This window comes from Myotis daubentonii, chromosome 21 (genome assembly GCF_963259705.1).
Source record: "Myotis daubentonii chromosome 21, mMyoDau2.1, whole genome shotgun sequence".
NCBI classification, from domain to species: domain Eukaryota; kingdom Metazoa; phylum Chordata; class Mammalia; order Chiroptera; family Vespertilionidae; genus Myotis; species Myotis daubentonii.
In genome coordinates this window covers 2,715,186-2,732,314 of record NC_081860.1, presented here as the reverse complement: position 1 = coordinate 2,732,314, position 17,129 = coordinate 2,715,186, and the positions used below count along the sequence as shown (strand labels likewise).

The window sequence follows — 17,129 nt, the reverse complement described above, 5'->3', positions numbered from 1 at the left end:
AATCATAAATTCATTTTAAAAATTGGCAAAAGTTTCTGACCAGACTTTTCAACAAAAAAGATAAAGACAACGCAAATAAATGCATAAAGAAATGCTCACCATAAAATTTTTTAGGGGGATGGATTTAAAACAAAACAAGTTAACACTATAATGATTTTCATGCCTGCAATTTAAAAATATATATTGCATGAGCTCACCTGGATAAAGAAAAACTAGAATTTTCATTATTGTGGGTGTCTGGAAAGCCAAAGAGAATGTCCATTTTAGATCACAGTTCTGCATGTCTTAAAAGTAAAACTCTCACCTACACTACAACAGTTAGATAAGTAGAACATATATGTATGAATAACTGAACCCAAATTCCCCCAAAATTTATTTATAATGCCCCAAACCTAGAAATAACATAAAGCAAAGATCAATAAAGTGGTTATTCACCGAACACAATATTACTCAGCAATAAAAAATAATAAGTTTTTCACATAAGCATTAGTGTTGAATCTCAAAACAACTTTGTAGCATGAAAGAGTCCAATATTTGTTAAAGTATACACAAATTATAGTGTTTATAACATTATGAAAAATATGAACTAATCTTTTAAAGAAAGGAAAATGAATGACTGCATTTAGAGCAGGGGAAGGCAGAAAGAGAGATTATAAAAGGGCAGGAGGTAAATACAGGGTGTGGTAAAGTAGGTTTAGAGTTGTTGGTATGGAAATTAATACAATAGTTAGTAAATAATAATACAAGTACAATCTCTTCCCTGGCCATTGTACTTCAGTTGGTTGGACACCATCCCTTGCCCTGAGAGGTCACTGGTTCCAGCCCAAGTCAGGGCACATGGCTACCTGGATGCCCTGTAGGTGGTGGACAGGAAGCAGCAGTTCAATGTTTCACATATCTCCATTTCCTTCTCTCTCGCTTTCCAACAGGTCAATAAAATTATTTTTAAAATGAAAAGACATATAAAATAAGAGAATAAACTCTGTGATTTGCATACTCACATCTGTAAGCCTACTTTTGCTCGAACCTGCACGAGTGAGATATATGTTTATTTCATATGTGACATTTTTACAACTTTATTCATATGTTCAAGCTCACCAAAGAGTACATATTAGAACAGTGCATTTTGCTGTATGTCAGTTTTAAATATACTTAATAAAGTCTTTTAAAAAGTACTTCCAAATAAATACCTGGACATCCCTGTCTTGTTAGGAAATTAAAATCGCAACCATATATGGGCTCTGCCATCTCTCTCCTAATTTCCTGGGAGGAGCAGCCTTGGCACAGGAGCAGCCAATATCAGCAAGCAGTTAAGACTTTTGCCATCGGAATCCACGGCAATTCTGACTGGTTACGAAAAATAAATCTTGGGACTGATGATAGGATTATCCTTCCTCAGCTCCGAGGTCTTGCTAGTTGAGGAAACCTTGAAGTGAGGCCAGGGGCTCCAACAAACTCTTGATTTTTTCTGCCAATGACTTCAGCAACAGAAAACAGTTTTGGGGGCATGGAGAATGTATGTAATAAAACATCACACAAGCCACAGACCTTTGATCATTTTTGCAAAATGTTCAGAAGGACACTTTTCCTCCAATTTTCTACAGTCTTCTCCACTCACTGTAAATATAGTGTGTCTGTCCTAATGGTTGTTCCATTTAAACCTCAGAGTCTTACAACAAATGACACCAGTGTATGAAATTTCATACTTCATGGCACATGGCTATTTTGCAGTCTGTGGGGAGGAGTTCCCTTACACATTGCTGAAAATTATGTAATACTATGAACAGAGAATCTACCTTATATAATAAAAGGGTAATATGCAAATTGACCCTAACTGTAGAACGACTGGGAAAGACTGGTTGTTATGATGCACACTGACCACCAGGGGGAAGACGCTCAGACCAGTAGGTTAGCTTGCTGCTGGGGTCTGGCCGATCTGGACTGGGCAAGATGGCCCTGATTTGCCCCAATGGAGACCCCACACGTGCACAAATTCATGCACTGGGCATCTAGTATAATTCATTTTGTTCCCACAAGCACAACAAACGACTCCTATTCTTTATCCCCATTGAACTCACCAATCACCGAGGCATCAGGCTGCAAATTTGAACCACAAAGTGATGCAGACTTTGTTTCAAGGAACTGGTCAACAATGCAAAATAATCCAATATTGGACAAAAACTGATTTTCTGCCATTATCATGTCCCTTCCAAAGCACAGAAAGTTTGGGACTCGACAAATGCTGAGTCATACTAATTTACTCTCTTAAAGGAAACATTAAGAATTAAGGTGCTGCTGAAACTGGTTTGGCTCAGTGGATAGAGCGTCGGTCTGCGGACTGAAGGGTCCCAGGTTCGATTACAGTCGGGGGCATGTGCCTGGGTTGCGGGCACATCCCCAGTGGGGAGTGTGCAGGAGGCAGCTGAATCGATGTTTCTCTCATCGATGTTTCTGGCTCTCAGTCTCTCTCCCTTCCTCTCTGAAAAAATTCATGAAATATATTTTTTAAAAAAGAATTCAGGTGCTGCCTTCTCAGGAGGCTCAGTGGGTTGGAACATCCTCCCATAAAGCACACCCCCACACATTGATGGCCTGTTTGATTCATGGTAAGGGCACTTAACTAGGTTGCAAATTTGATCCTTGTTCAGAAAGAAAAGAGGAGGCAATTGATCCATGTTTTCTGTTTTATTGGTTTCATCTTCTTCCCCCCTCTATATCTCTCTTCCCCACCCCCCCTAAAATTAATAAACAATTCCTATGGAAAGAATTTTAAAAATGAAGGTGTTGATGTTTCAAGTACATATGGTTAAATCTAAAGCTATCTCTCTAGAACAGTTAGAGAATCATCTGAACACAATAGAAGTTGGTCTCCTTTCATGAAAAGAATAACACATATCAGAAAAATGTCACACTATTAGTGTCATAGTCATGATTTCTGAATAAAGCCATCTCTTTTTGCTTTTAACTTAGGTTAATCTTTGGGTGATAAAAATTAACTTTCCCACAGGAGAAGCTGTTTCTGAGGGATTCCATCATAACCTAGACACTGGAGTGAGTAGGGCCCATGGTTAACTAGAAACTTTGCTTTCCCCAGTGAAACCCATGTTTAATGTCTATAAATACAGAGAGTGATTTTCGTGACATTATTATAGTATATGCTTTCCAAAGCACAGAAAATGTGGGGGACCCCACCAAATCTGTTCATCTCGCCATGATGATAGATCACAACTTTTGTATCAAATCATCCAGAGAGTGAAATTAAAAAAAAAGAAAAGAAAGAAAGAAAGCAATGAAAGAAAAAACATCTTTAGTAAAGATCATAAACCAGAACAGAGGACAGTAAGCAATCTGCAGGCTGGTGAATTAGAAAGTAAAACAATTCATAAAAACAAAAAGTGAGACCCACAATGTCCCTGAAAGTGGTAACACTCCTTAGCTTAGGATGGGTGCTCTGTGGAAACCCTAGGTCAGAACCATTCCCTAGTCAGAGAGAAAGGAATGAAGATCCTGTCAAGAACTTGAAGTAATCACAATTTTCTCAAGCACAAGCAAGAACACAGAATACATTTCCCCTGAGCACATAGGGTTTGTGACTGATGCACGCTCTTCAGGTGAACCAGGTGGCAGAGATGAAATCTCTTCGGCCACAAATGCTCACTGTGACATCAATTGGGTAGTAGGTCTGGGCATGTTAGCAAGTACAAATGCAGATCCTTCAATCCTCACTTGTACTGAAACTTATAAGGAATATATCAGAGTACATGTTCCATTAAAAGGGGTTTATATTCAGAAAAACAGGTCCCAAAGAGTCGCCTTCAGTGTTCTTATACTGAGAAAAGTAAAACATTTGCTGAACATATAACACTTCTCTCCAGTGTGCTCTCTCAGGTGTCTAATAATGCTAGATTTGTGATTAAAAGATTTCCCACATTCAGTACACTCTCTTGGCTTCTCTCCAGTGTGAACCATGAGGTGTGCAGTGAGGTGAGATATTAGACGAAAGGACATCCCACATTCTCTATACGGCTTTTCTCCAGTGTGAACTCTCTGGTGTTGAGTAGACTTATCATTGAAGGACTTCCCACAATCACAGCACTCATACGGCTTGTTGCCACTGTGAACTCTCAGGTATCTAAAAAGGGGAGATTTTAGGCTAAAAGCCTTTCCACATTCAGTACACTCATATGGCTTTTCTCAAGTGTGAACTCTCTGGTGTCGTTTGAGGTTATACTTATTACTGCAGGATATTCCACAATGACAGCACTCATATTGCTTGCCGCCACTGTGAACTGTCAGGTGCTTAGTAAGGCCGGATTTTTGGCCAAAAGACTTCCCACATTCAGTACACTCATATGGCTTCTCTCCAGTATGAACTCTCTGGTGTAGTCTGAGATAAGACTTATCACTGAAGGATTTTCCGCAATCACAGCACTCATATGGCTTGTCACCACTGTGAACTCTCAGATGCTTAGTAAGGCTGGATTTTTGCCTAAAAGACTTCCCACATTCAGTACACTCATATGGCTTATCTTCAGTATGAACTCTCTGGTGTTGTTTGAGGTAAGACTTATCACTGAAGGATTTTCTGCAATCACAGCACTCATATTGCTTGTCGCCACTGTGAACTCTCAGGTGCTTATCAAGGCTGGATTTTTGGCTAAAAGACTTCCCACAGTCAGTACACTCATATGGCTTCTCTCCAGAGTGAACTCGGAGGTGTATAGTGAGTTTAGACCTTTGACGAAAGGACATCCCACATTCTCTACACTCATATGGCTTTTCCCCAGTGTGAACTTGGAGGTGTGCAGTGAGGTGAGATATTAGACGAAAGGACTTCCCACATTCTTTACACTTACAGGGCTTTTCTCCAGTGTGAACTGTCTGGTGTTTTTTGAGCGTAGACTTATATTTGAAGAACTTCCCACAATCACAGCACTCATACGGCTTGTTGCCACTGTGAACTCTCAGGTGTCTAATAAGGTGATATTTGAGGCTAAAAGCCTTCTCACATTCTCTACACTTATAGGGCTTTTCTCCAGTGTGAACTCTCTGGTGTTGTCTGAGGTTATACTTATTACAGTTGGATTTTCCACAATGACAGCAGTCATATCGCTTGCTGCCACTGTGAACTGTCAGGTGCTTGGTAAGGCTGGATTTTTGGCTAAAAGACTTCCCACATTCAGTACTCTCATATGGCGTCTCTCCAGTGTGAACTCGGAGGTGTACAGTGAGCTTAGACCTATCGTGAAAGGACATCCCACATTCTCTACAATCATATGGCTTCTCTCCAGTGTGAACTCTGAAGTGGTCAGTAAGGTGAGCCCTTTGACAAAAGGACTTCGCACATTTTCTACACTCATACAGCTTTTCTTCAGTGTGAACTCTCTTGTGTCGAATTAGGTTCAAGATTTGTCTAAAAACTTTCCTACATTTGTGACATTCATAAATCAGTTCTCCAGAACAGTCACCGTGACATTGAACAACTTTCAGGTTGTGGCTGGCAGCGTTTTCACATTCACCCCACTGGTGATGACTTTTTCCATCAAGAAATTCCTGTGAAATCTCACTGCCACAGGGTAGCTCCTCAGTGTTGAGAGTGGCCTGGTGCTTGGGAAGCTCTGAGTTGTACTGCAAGACTTCCCCAACCTCCCTGCTGGCGGAAGACACCGAAGATAAGTAGAAGCTGGACCTGCTCACAAAGGAAGCCCTGTCCATAGCTTCTTTCCAGGGCTCGTCCCCACATTCATTCCTCTGTTGCTCGTGAGAGTTTGCAATGAAACAGAAGTCTCCAGCACGTGCATCACTACAGAAGGCTTTCTGCTCAAAGTATGCTGCATGTGAACCAGTCAGGTGCAAAATAACTTTTAACAGAGAGAAACACAGCTTACACAGAGGGATCTTCTGGGTGCTTGGAGCTGTCTTAGAAGCCCTGACCTGCGACTTTCCTTGTATAGATACAGAACAGGCCTCATCACAATCGGTTTTATGCCAACAACCTTAAAAGAGAGAAAGGGTAAGGAAATGAATGCTGAATGTGGTGAAAGGGGGAAGTCCCAGTTACACATCACACGTTGGTTCCATGCAATTGTCAGAAAATAATATATGTGCAGGAAGGATTAATAAGAGGCTCTTGTCACTTTCTGGGCTAATAAAGATTACAAAACAGGGAGGCCTCACCAGAAATATGACACAAAAATGGAAAGCACCACATGGATTTGAATACGGATTTCCAGCTAATATTTCAACTTAAAGAATTCAGCATGGCTTGTCTGCTGGGTACATGCACAAGCTTTGCAAAATAGTGGTTAGGTCTTACTCCAAGTAAAATTCAATAAAGGAGTAGCTGGTTTCGAGGTCTAATTAGCACGTATTTGCACCTCATAACACATGTGCAAGTCAATGTTGCAGAATACTGCAGAGGCACCAGTGCAGAGGAACAGGTGATGAAGAGGTGAGCAGTCAGCACTGGGCCAGAGCAACACAGCTTGCTATAGTATTCAGGGAAGAGAATATAACAAACAATTGATTGAAGGTCCCACAAGAACAGCCTCTGTTTCATGTAAGTAAAGACCATAACATGGAACAGGTCGCCACAAAGAACCTTCACCTAGAGAAAGATGGCAGAAGTTGAAGCCATGCATATGGAAACTGTCAGCCTCCCATGAAGAGAGAGTGCAAGCTGGGACCCATGAAGCTCACTGCAAGACTCCTGACTCTCTGTTTCCTGTACATTTTGAGGTAACAGGTGTTAGAGGGATGTTCATGGAGTCCTCTGCTCAGGACTCACCATCCAGCTCATTTCACAAGACAGTGGGGGAAATTACCAGAGGCCATGTTCTCGCTGTGGTAGAGAGAAAGCTACCCCTGAGGAATAAAGGCAGACAGGTCATCACCTCAGGACACTGGGAGAACATCAGGCCTTACCTACAGATGACACAAGTGAAAATATTTCCAGCATCACATCGCAGTACAGAAGTCTCTGAGCCTCATCAAGGAGCCCCCACTCCTCCTGAGAGAATACAATGGCCACGTCCTCAAAGTTCATAACCTGTCATAATGGAGACAGTACATCCCATGATCAGCTTCACTCCTAAGATTCTAAGTCTGTCATAATCCCCACCCTCCACACCCATCTGCTCTGTCCACTCCAGAGAAAATACCAGGCCTTCATCCCATGAAAGCCACTGTTTTCTTATATTTATACTGACATTTTGTCTTCCTACTCTAATAAAGGCATTTGAGCAGATAAGACACCTGAGGTCTGAAAGTCCCATGTACGCCACACTGACTTTTATCAACAGAGTGGTTCTTAAAACCATAGGTGAAAGAGAGATGCTGGCCATAAAGACATTGTGTGATTTGATACTGGTCTTGTCAGTCAATACCCTCAGATTGTTTCTCAAAGACGCCAAATAGATGGCATCACACTGGACCCTCTTGACCCCAACTGCAAGGTGCCACGGCCATCGCTTTGCACTACCTGTTGCACAGAGTTCTTTGAAGAACACTTCTCTCACACAGCTTCATTCCCAGAAGCACAATCTCAAAGGTAATGCAAATTTGCTGCAGCGAGGACAAATTGTTTCCTAATCACCTTTTTCCCCCAAAATTACATTTCACCATGTCCATAATCTCTTACCCCTTACTCTTCTCCCCTGCCCATGCCAGTGGACATTTTGAAGCCTGGGTAACACTGATGTGTGCTATGGCACTCCTATTATCCAGGGTGTCATCCCCAACAACAAAAGGCAGGTGGTTAGGTAAATGGCACCTAAGCTCTATACCTTGAATATAGCGCCAAAACAACCCTGTTTACAGGCAATTACCCTAAAATTCACCTTACTGGATCATCCAGACACCACCAGAAATGGGGTTTCCGGTCATTCACTCTTATGTCAATATCAGGGTGCTGTGGCCATCAATTCACATTCACTCTTCAAGTGCAAATCACTCTTTACCACACCTCTCTCACACCTCCACTCTCTTAGCCCCAGCCCCCATAGTCCTCTCCTTAATGTCTTATTACTTATCAAGTGTTGTCCAGAGAATGCTTGCTAACATCTCTCACTGAACCATGATCTCTCCCTGACACTCGACAGAACAACTTCTGTCCCTATGCTGTGTTGTGACCCACAAATACTGGCCACAGCAGGAAAGCCAGCCCTCGGGCTCACACTGTCCCTTCTGAGCTATTACTACCATTACCAACCTGACCATGATTCCCTGTATGAAAGTGATCTACAGTCCTGGCTGATGTGTCTCAATTGGTTGAGTATAGAACCAAGCACTGGTGAGGTCACATGCCTGGGCTGTGGGCTGGATCCATAATAGGGGTTATGCAGGTGGAAACTGATCATTGTTTCTTGCTCATCACTGTTTCTCTGTCTCTCTCCCTCTCCCTTCCTTTCTATATCTAAAATCAATATATATACACACTGGGTGGCCAGATTATTATGTTCACCTGACATTTGTAGGCAAATTAGATATAATTTCACGCTGAAATTGCTAGAGGGCCAGACCATTATAAATAGGGAAGCAGTTTGTTTGCCATGACAGAAGTGAGTTTTTTCTAAAGATATGTGTAAACAATGCGATTTAATAGCCTTTGAACTTGGGATGATTGTTGGCACTTGGAGCCATGGAGTGAGTATCAGCAAAACAGCTGAATTCGTTAAATGTTCCAGAGCAGCTGTTGATAAAGTGTTTAAAGACTGGACTGTCAGCCGAAAATCTGGGTCTGAACGTGCGAATTGTGGCCGTCAGCGAATAGTCAATGTGAGGCCAAGACTGGTACACCACAACAGAAGGGCAACAATGCATTAAATTTATGCAGATCTTACTGAGGGATCCTCTCAAATGATCTCTGAACGTACAATAATAATCTGGCCACTTAGTATGTGTGTGTGTGTGTGTGTATAATATACACTGAGTGGCCAGATTATTATAATCTCTGAACACATAATAATCTGGCCCCTGTGTGTGTGTGTGTGTGTGTGTGTGTGTGTGTATACACATATATATATTTAAAAAACATACCTGCACGTTCCTAAATCAGCTCACTCTTCACTCCAAGCCTATTCACATTCTGGTACCTATGCCCTGGCAGTCCTCCCACTCATTGCACTGGTTGCTAAAAACAAGGTCCACATCATGAAGCCCTAGTCCTGGCCTTAGGATTCTGGACTTAGTATCTGTTCAAACTCCCCAGGTCCAAGGGCTACAAGAGTGGCTGACAGTCCCAGGACACAACTATCTCAGAGGCCACAAGTTTGTCAGGCCCTGAAATAAACTCCACAAACCTTGTACACCTAATCAATTCAGCATTTGCAGTAATTTGTGGAAAGGAAATGGTCTGTTGAGAGCCTGGCAAACACCACCAGGATCTAGGGGTTAAGGCTGCTCTGTACCCTTGCCCAGCCCATAGGTCAGGTGACCTTCAGATGCCTGTATTATCTCAGGGCTCAGTCCTTAGTGCTCACTCTTGCCAGTTCTCTTATCATTTATAGGACTTCTCCTTCCTCTCCACAACTTCTGTCCTCTGTCTTCTAGTCTGTTCTTCCTCTGAGCAATGATAGTTAAAGTTAGAACCCTAATTCAGAAAATGCCCCCCCCCTTTTTTTCCACAACCATCTACTGTTAAGTCTGATCAAATAATTGAATAGATACCCTCTCCCTTGGAAACTTACCTTTATGCCATTTCACAGTGGACATTCTACTTGGTTGGACCACATTCCACTTGCTAACACTGTTATCTCTCCCCTCCAGCATTTCTCAGAATGCAGACCTAAACAGAGGATTCTCTGACCAGAAATAGCCCACCTTAGAGTCCTTTAAAAATCTGACTCCATTGCCCTGACCGGTTTGGCTCAGCGTAGGCCTGCAGACTCAAGGGTCCCAGGTTCGATTCAGGTCAAGGGCATGTACCTTGGTTGTGGGCACATCCCCAGTAGGAGGTGTGCAGGAGGCAGCTGAATTGATGTTTCTCTCTCATCGATGTTTCTAACTCTCTATCCCTCTCCCTTCCTCTCTGTAAAAAATCAATAAAATATATTTTTAAAAAATATCTGACTCCCCGTCTTTGGGCCCTGGTGCCATTTTGGGGCTCAGCCCATCTGATATCCTGATGACCTAATAAATTCATAATTCTTTACCCTTTCTGGCCTTGTGCGATCCTCCTCGGTGACCCTAACATTTGATAGCAAAACATGGGAGGGTTCTATGGGGATGGGGAACCATCGCTCTGCTTTGGCCACCCAAAGTTTGCTACTCGGAGAGCAGTAGGCAGTGGCAGCTCAACCTGGGCTTACCTCCAAATTCTATTGGGGTGACTCGATTACAGGCCTCAATTAGACCTCCCTTCCTTATCAACCATCCTGAGCCAGCCGATGACTATGCCAGATCAGGAATCTCTCCGTCTCCATTGCTGACCCTCCATCCCACACCGGCCCATCTTCTCTAGGTGAGTGACTAAAATTCACTAGTCTCGAGTCTTCTACCCACTCCCTCAAACTGACTTTTCGAAAGTCTCTCATCATAAAAGTCCTAGCGCTAGACCAGAAGGAAGACCCCGCAGCCATTTGGCTTTGGGTCTTTCTGGAGTGGGGGCGCCAAGTTCAGAAGGTCATCTCCCATTTCCCATGGTGATTTGTTAAGCTGTGGGGATACCTGCCCTGGTCACCTCTGGGTTTCTGGTCTGTCACTCACCCGTCCTCTCTCATGGGCCATGCCACACTCCTTCTGCACACTCACGGGGGAGATCATGCCTAACCACCTCATTTTTTTTTTTTTTTTGTAACACTGTTTGGCCACAATATAAACTAGATCAGTTATGGTGAACCTATGACACACGTGCCAGAGGTGACACGCAAACTCATTTTTTTGGTTGATTTTTCTTTATTAAATGGCATTTAAATATATAAAATAAATATCAAAAATATAAGTCTTTGTTTTACTATGGTTGCAAATATCAAAAAATTTCTATATGTGACACAGCAACAGAGTTCAGTTAGGGTTTTTCAAAATGCTGACACACCGAGCTCAAAAGGTTTGCCATCACTGAATTCGATGGTAAGTCCCAATGGCCTAAATATGGCACTTTTAATTTTAACACATTGCAAAATTTAGATAATTTCTGTCAGGGCAATGGAAAATGGTCAGAGATTCCCTACGTCCAGGCCTTTTTCACTCTTCAGTCTCAATCCTTTCTCTCAGTTCTGCTCTATCCATTAGACCAGGGGTCCTCAAACTTTTTAAACCGGGGGCCAGTTCACTGTGCCTCAGACCGTTGGAGGGCAGGATTATAGTTTTTTAAAAAAACTATGAACAAATTCCTATGCACACTGCACATATCTTATTTTAAAGTAAAAAAACAAAACGGGAACAAATACAGTATTTGTATTTGCATGTGGCCCGCGGGCCGTAGTTTGAGGACCCCTGCATTAAACCTTTCTCCTTCACACAAAACATCATACCCCTAACATTTCTGATGCTGAATGTACTTTTGACCCAGCAGATCACGAACCTCCATCTTCTTACACAGCCCTTCCCTCACTTGCAGTAGATTCCCAAATCCAGACCCTCCTAACCAGCAACCACCTTCTCCCCAGCCCCTGAAAGTCGAAATCCCAAGAACTTGAGCTCCAATACAGACTTTTGCCACCTAACACTTGCTCTCGGGCCACCGAAGGACTGCCTTCCTCAACAGCTGCTTCTATTCCTACACCCATTCTACCCCTGAGGGTGGGAGCAGGAACTGAGGGTATTGGCTGTGTATACATCCCATTTTCCATGTCTGACCTCGCACAGATTGAGAGGCATATCAGGTATTTTTTCACCAACCCGACCACCTTTACTAAGGAAGTTAAGTACCTGGCCCAGTCCTATGGCCTGACCTGGCATGACATCTGAGTCATCCTGTCCTCCTCTCTCACCCCAGAGGAGGAGCACATCTGACTAGCAGCTCAGGACCATGCTGTGCCCTCCATAGACAGGACTTGGAGGCCAACCCAGATGGCGCTATCAGGTCAGTTCTCCAGGGCACTGGCTCTGTAGCCTGTCTCATTGTCAAACTCAAAAGGCTGCCCATAAGGAAGTCAATTATGACAAACTTAATGAAATCACTCAAGGCCCTGACCAAAACCAAGCTCTCCTCCCCTCTGGCCTCACAGAAGCCTCACACAAACTTACCACCTTAGAGCCCATCTCCCCAGAGGGAGCCCTCTGAACAGCCATTCTATTCCGATCAGCCCCCGGCACACACCATAAACTGTGAAAAGCAGACACAGGCCCACAAACGCCTCAAAAGACCTACTTAACCTGATCGCTGAGGTTTTTAATAATAGAGAGGAGGAGACCCCAATTCAAAAACAAAGGTGAGATCAGGCCAAGGCTGAGGCCCAGTCTATGAGCTCCTAGCCCAGGGGTGGGCAAACTTTTTGATCGAGGGCCACAATGGGTTCTTAAACTGGACCGGAGGCCGGAACAAAAGCATGGATGGAGTGTTTGTGTGAACTAATATAAATTCAAAGTAAACATCATTACATAAAAGGGTACGGTCTTTTTTTTTTTTTTTTTAGTTTTATTCATTTCAAACGGGCCGGATCCAGCCCACGGGTCGTAGTTTGCCCACAGCTGTCCTAGCCACTGCTCTCAAGAACCCCAAATGAAGTGCTGGTCCTCCAAACAAGGGTAAGTCAGGGGTTAAGGCTCTTCTGGGCCCATGCTTCCAATGCAACAAGGAAGGACTAAGTCCTGCTCAAACCCGAGACCCCTGGCTGTGCCCTACCCACAGTGAAGAAGGGAAGGCCAATGGAAATCAGACTGCAATCTGGCCGCTCCAGACATCGGCCGGCCCAGCAAGACCACCCTCTGGATCTGCTCTGAAGCTCCCAGACCTCCTGGAAATGGCCACCGAAGACTGAAGCTGCCCAGGCCCCGAGAGGGCTCCACAGACTTACGTCAGCAGGACAGAGCCTCGGGTAACCATGTGGTGGCAGGTGAGCCCATCTCCTTTTTAATTGGCACTGGGGCCACTTATTCTGCCCTCCCGGAATTCACTGGGACCCGTGTCCCCTCCTCAGTCTCCATTATGGGGGTTGACGGATTAGTTTCACAGTCATTAGCCACCTCACCTCTACACTCTATCGTATTAAATACCCCCATCAACTCTTTCCTCTTTCTACCTCAGTGCCCAACCAGGACTACAGCGCATCCCCTCATAAAACCTGGTTGTCCAAAACAACAGTCACCTACCTCAGTTTCACTCTCACCCCACACATCTGTGCCATTCCTTAGACTGTGAATGCGTTATCTCCTCCATGACTGTCCTTTCTTCTGAACAAGAAATACTCACCTTTCTCAGGCTCGCTGGGTACTCTTGCCTCTGAGTCTTCTCACAAAGCTACTCTATGATAGGACCCCTGCCTCACGGAGCCTTTAGATCTTTAATGCTCTGAAAACTGCTCTCACCTCGCGCCTTCTCACTTACCCTCACAGCTGCTTCCCAAAGAACAACTTTCCTGGCTGCAAAACTAGAAATATTTACTTTAAAGTCTGGCTACTATCAGAAGCTGAACTCATTATCACCCAAACCTTAGCATGTTATCCCTAAGGAAAAATGTGGCAGTTTTAAATCCAACCGCCTGGATACCAGGGGACAGGCTGCAGGGCCTGCTCTCTCCTCCCCTTGCCTTTTCTCCCCCCTCATGTGCCTACACATACTTTTCCAGAGTCTCTGGTAACTTAAAGGCTTTGGAGCATTCCTAGGTTAAAAGATAAACATCTAAATACTTTAAAACAGAATAAAATACTGAAACATTGACTGCTAGACATGTTTTAATTTGCCTGATCTTCGTTTTTATTACCCATGGTCTCTTGTACTTTGAGAAAGGCATATTAAAGTCAGAGTGTGTTTAAAGTGTGTTCATAAATGTAAATGCTGTTTGTTTACTTTTTGGCTAAAGCTGGTTACTTGTGAAGGGGCAGAAGGATTGTGTTGACCAGTGAGTCAAGACCTGATCACCCCTGATGTCCCAAAGGAACCCCTTCTCTCCTAGTAAGCTAAAGCAGCCACACCCAGATTCTCTCCTGTTGCTTACATCCTTAAGTTGAAGCCTACACTTCATTTCCAGCGCTCACTCACAGCTCCTGACACTATCATTGAAAGCCTCACAGGTATTCCTGCTTGGTATTTAGGAACATCTCTCCCCTTTTCTAGCCTTCTAAAATGTCAAATCCCTGGACAAGACTGGCAAATTGACTTCACTCACATGCCTCCTATTAAAAAAACACACACACACACACTGCAAAGGACGAAAAGTAGGGAAAGATTCCATAATACAGGGAAATAACAGAGCAGACAAGAGGCCAAGACAGTGACTCAGAGGAAGCCTCTGTCTCCCCAACTCTTAGCTACACCCCATATAACACCCAAATACACCCCAGAGGAACTTCAGTCCCGAGTAGCTCTTGGGGCTATGCAGGAAGATCCACGGTTAAAATTGTCGGGGAAAACATATCCTGCCCCAGGGATAGGCCCATGATATCTTAAAGGCTATTTAAAATTTCCTACCTATAGGATACATTTACAACTCCTACAACCCCTCATCACATGTCCTAGCCTAGCCTTCCTACTGCAAGATGTCACCAAAACCTGTTCTACTTGTTACTCAGTATCTTCCCAAGGACAGGTTAGATCAGACCCCTTTCTTTCCCCACTCATCAGGCAAGGGGCCAAATGCCTGGACAAGACTGGCAAACTGACTTCACTCACATGCTTCCTATTTTTGAAAAAGGAAAGAACAAACACTTGTAGATACCTTCTGAGGCTGGGTAGAAGCATTCCCCATTGAGTCTGAAAAGTCCCTTGAGATCACACAAGCTCCCATTCAGCACATCATTCCCAGATCCAGCCTCCCCACCTCATTACCAGCAGATAATGGATCTGCTTTCATATATCAAATAATTCAACAGGTCTCCTCCACTCTGAATAATCTGTGGAATTTACACCTCCCACCAGCCCCAATCTTCAGGCAAAGTAGAAAAGAGAAATTCTTTCGTTAAGTCCCACCTAACTAAATTAACTCTCAAAACTAAACAACCTTAAACTGATCTCCTACTGCTAGCCTTTATGCATAACAGAGCAATCTCCCCACCATGCACCCTCCTTTCTTAGTGCCTTTGAATTCATGTATGGAAGACTCTTCTTATTAGGAAACTTGCCTTCCACAGAAACCCTCTCGGAGTCTATGTCCCCATGTTAAATCTATTCCAACAATTACTGAGAGAACATGCTAATCAAGCCCTCCCTCCAAATTCTATGGGAGACATCCCGCTAAGCCTCTACAGCCAGAGGACTGTGTCCTCCTTAAGGAAACCCACCCATCTAATAAGTTACACGCCAGTAGCAAGACCCTTAGCAGGTACTCCTAACCACCCCACTGCAGCTAAACTATAGAGCAAACCCTGTGGTTCCTCCGTTCCAGATGAAAACCCATCCCCAGAACACTTCCATCACGTGAGCTCAGTCCCCTAACAATTACAGCCACCAGATTGGACCCACCAGACCCCATCTTACCCTCATCTATCGCTCACCGAATGCAGATGTAGCCCCCAATAATCAGTCTTTACCTGTCCCCGTAACCCACCATATCCGACTCAAAAGGGCAGTTCGGATAATCCCTCCCCTCATAACCCTGGGCATCACAGCAGAGGTAGGAACTGACACGGGGGCCTAACCACTGCTCTTCCCATTTGGAAATCCTGTCTCAGGACCTACAAGAAAGCTCCAGATGCCAGCAAGGGGCAAAACTGGGGAACAAGAACCTCGCCCCCAGGGTCCCTCCCCTCCCCTAGCAAATAACTCGTCAGGCAACTAAGACCCCTGACCTTTTCCTCCCTAAGAATCACATCAGGCCTCAGGTATTTCAGCTCCAGGCCCAGAAAAGCAGCAAAAGCAGACAAGTGACGCTGTGGCAGCCTCGGCACCAGCTTCTGCCTCCCAGTCCCCCAACAGGACCGTTTCCGGGCCTCCCAGGCGACCCAGTAAATCCATGATTCTTCTCCCTTTTGGCCCGCGTGTTCCTGTGCTAGGGTGAGGGACTGCGGCATGGAAGGGTTACAGAATGTTATAGAATGTGCTGGGAGGGGGGACTGACGTATGGAGGATTGTGTCAGGGTTAGGAACCATAGAAGAAAAATTGCTAAATTGTCTTAGAAAAACAATGTGTTATGATACGCTCCAGCCAGGTGTGACTCTGTTTACCCCCCCCCTTTGTGCTTATGAACTTTCTATGAACTTCTAAGGTAACACTGTTGTGCTATAAAGGATCATACTGCACCCTTGATCTCGGCCACATGCTCCGAATCTCCCAGAGGGGGAGATAGGTGCTGTGGTCAGCTGGCCAGCTTAATAAAAGGCTCTTAAATTTTAATTCTGAGTCTGTGGTCTATCTCGTTGAGCCAACCCATAACATTTGGAGGCCCCAGCGAGATGCCCGGCAGGGAGGAGAGGGACCCCTTGTTTAGGGCTGGAGGCTCTCCCCTGACGGGGAGGAGAGGGACCCCCTATTTAAGGCAGGAGGCTCTCCCCCGGCAGGGGTGAGAGGGACCCCTTGTTTAGGGCAGGAGGCTCTCCCCCGGCAGGGAGGAGAGGGACCCCCTATTCGAGGCAGGAGGCTCTCCCCCACTTGTCGCCGGGCACTCAGCGAGATACCCCACACCTGTGGAGAACGACTACCAAGGAGGACTCCAGTCCACCCAAAAACTTTCAATTCGGAAACCGAGCCACCTGGACTCTCGAGAGAGGTAAGGACCGGTCGTTAAACAGGAATTGGGACGTCCCACGGAAGGACCTATACGGAGGGCTGGACGCAGCGGTACTCCTGGTCCTGACCCGCGGCCACGACAGTGGCCGGGGTCCCTGGTTCATGCGGCTGTAGGCTGCACTGGGTTTGTCTGTCTGGTATTTGTTTGTCTTGGTGTTTATTGTCAAAAAGTTGTCTGCTTCTGTGTACACCCTGCTGCAATGTTTTTTGAAAATTTTCAGGACTTCAAGGAGCGAGCTGCAGGTTCCGGGCAACCTTGGGTTGCATTTGGCTGATTTATTTTGTCTTTGCTCTTTGTTGTCTTTG

The 17,129-nt window shown here is 44.7% G+C and overlaps 1 protein-coding gene and 1 pseudogene across 2 annotated transcripts; both read right to left on the bottom strand.

Annotated features, from left to right (window-relative positions):
* LOC132222898 (zinc finger protein 501-like) overlaps window positions 1-17,129 on the bottom strand; it is a 44,630-nt pseudogene that overhangs the window by 21,350 nt on the left and 6,151 nt on the right.
* LOC132222882 (gastrula zinc finger protein XlCGF26.1-like) lies at window positions 3,291-8,406 on the bottom strand. Of its 2 annotated transcripts, none has more exons than XM_059678227.1 (3): window positions 7,839-8,406; window positions 6,925-7,048; window positions 3,291-5,996 (listed from the first exon to the last, which is right to left on the bottom strand). In XM_059678227.1, exons 2-3 carry the CDS (start codon window positions 7,043-7,045, stop codon window positions 4,195-4,197), a joined length of 1,923 nt encoding a protein of 640 aa, XP_059534210.1. In that variant the 5' UTR covers window positions 7,046-7,048; window positions 7,839-8,406; the 3' UTR covers window positions 3,291-4,194. The 2 variants fall into 2 exon arrangements, with proteins under 2 accessions (XP_059534210.1, XP_059534209.1); XM_059678226.1 differs by lacking the exon at window positions 7,839-8,406 and adding an exon at window positions 7,640-7,786.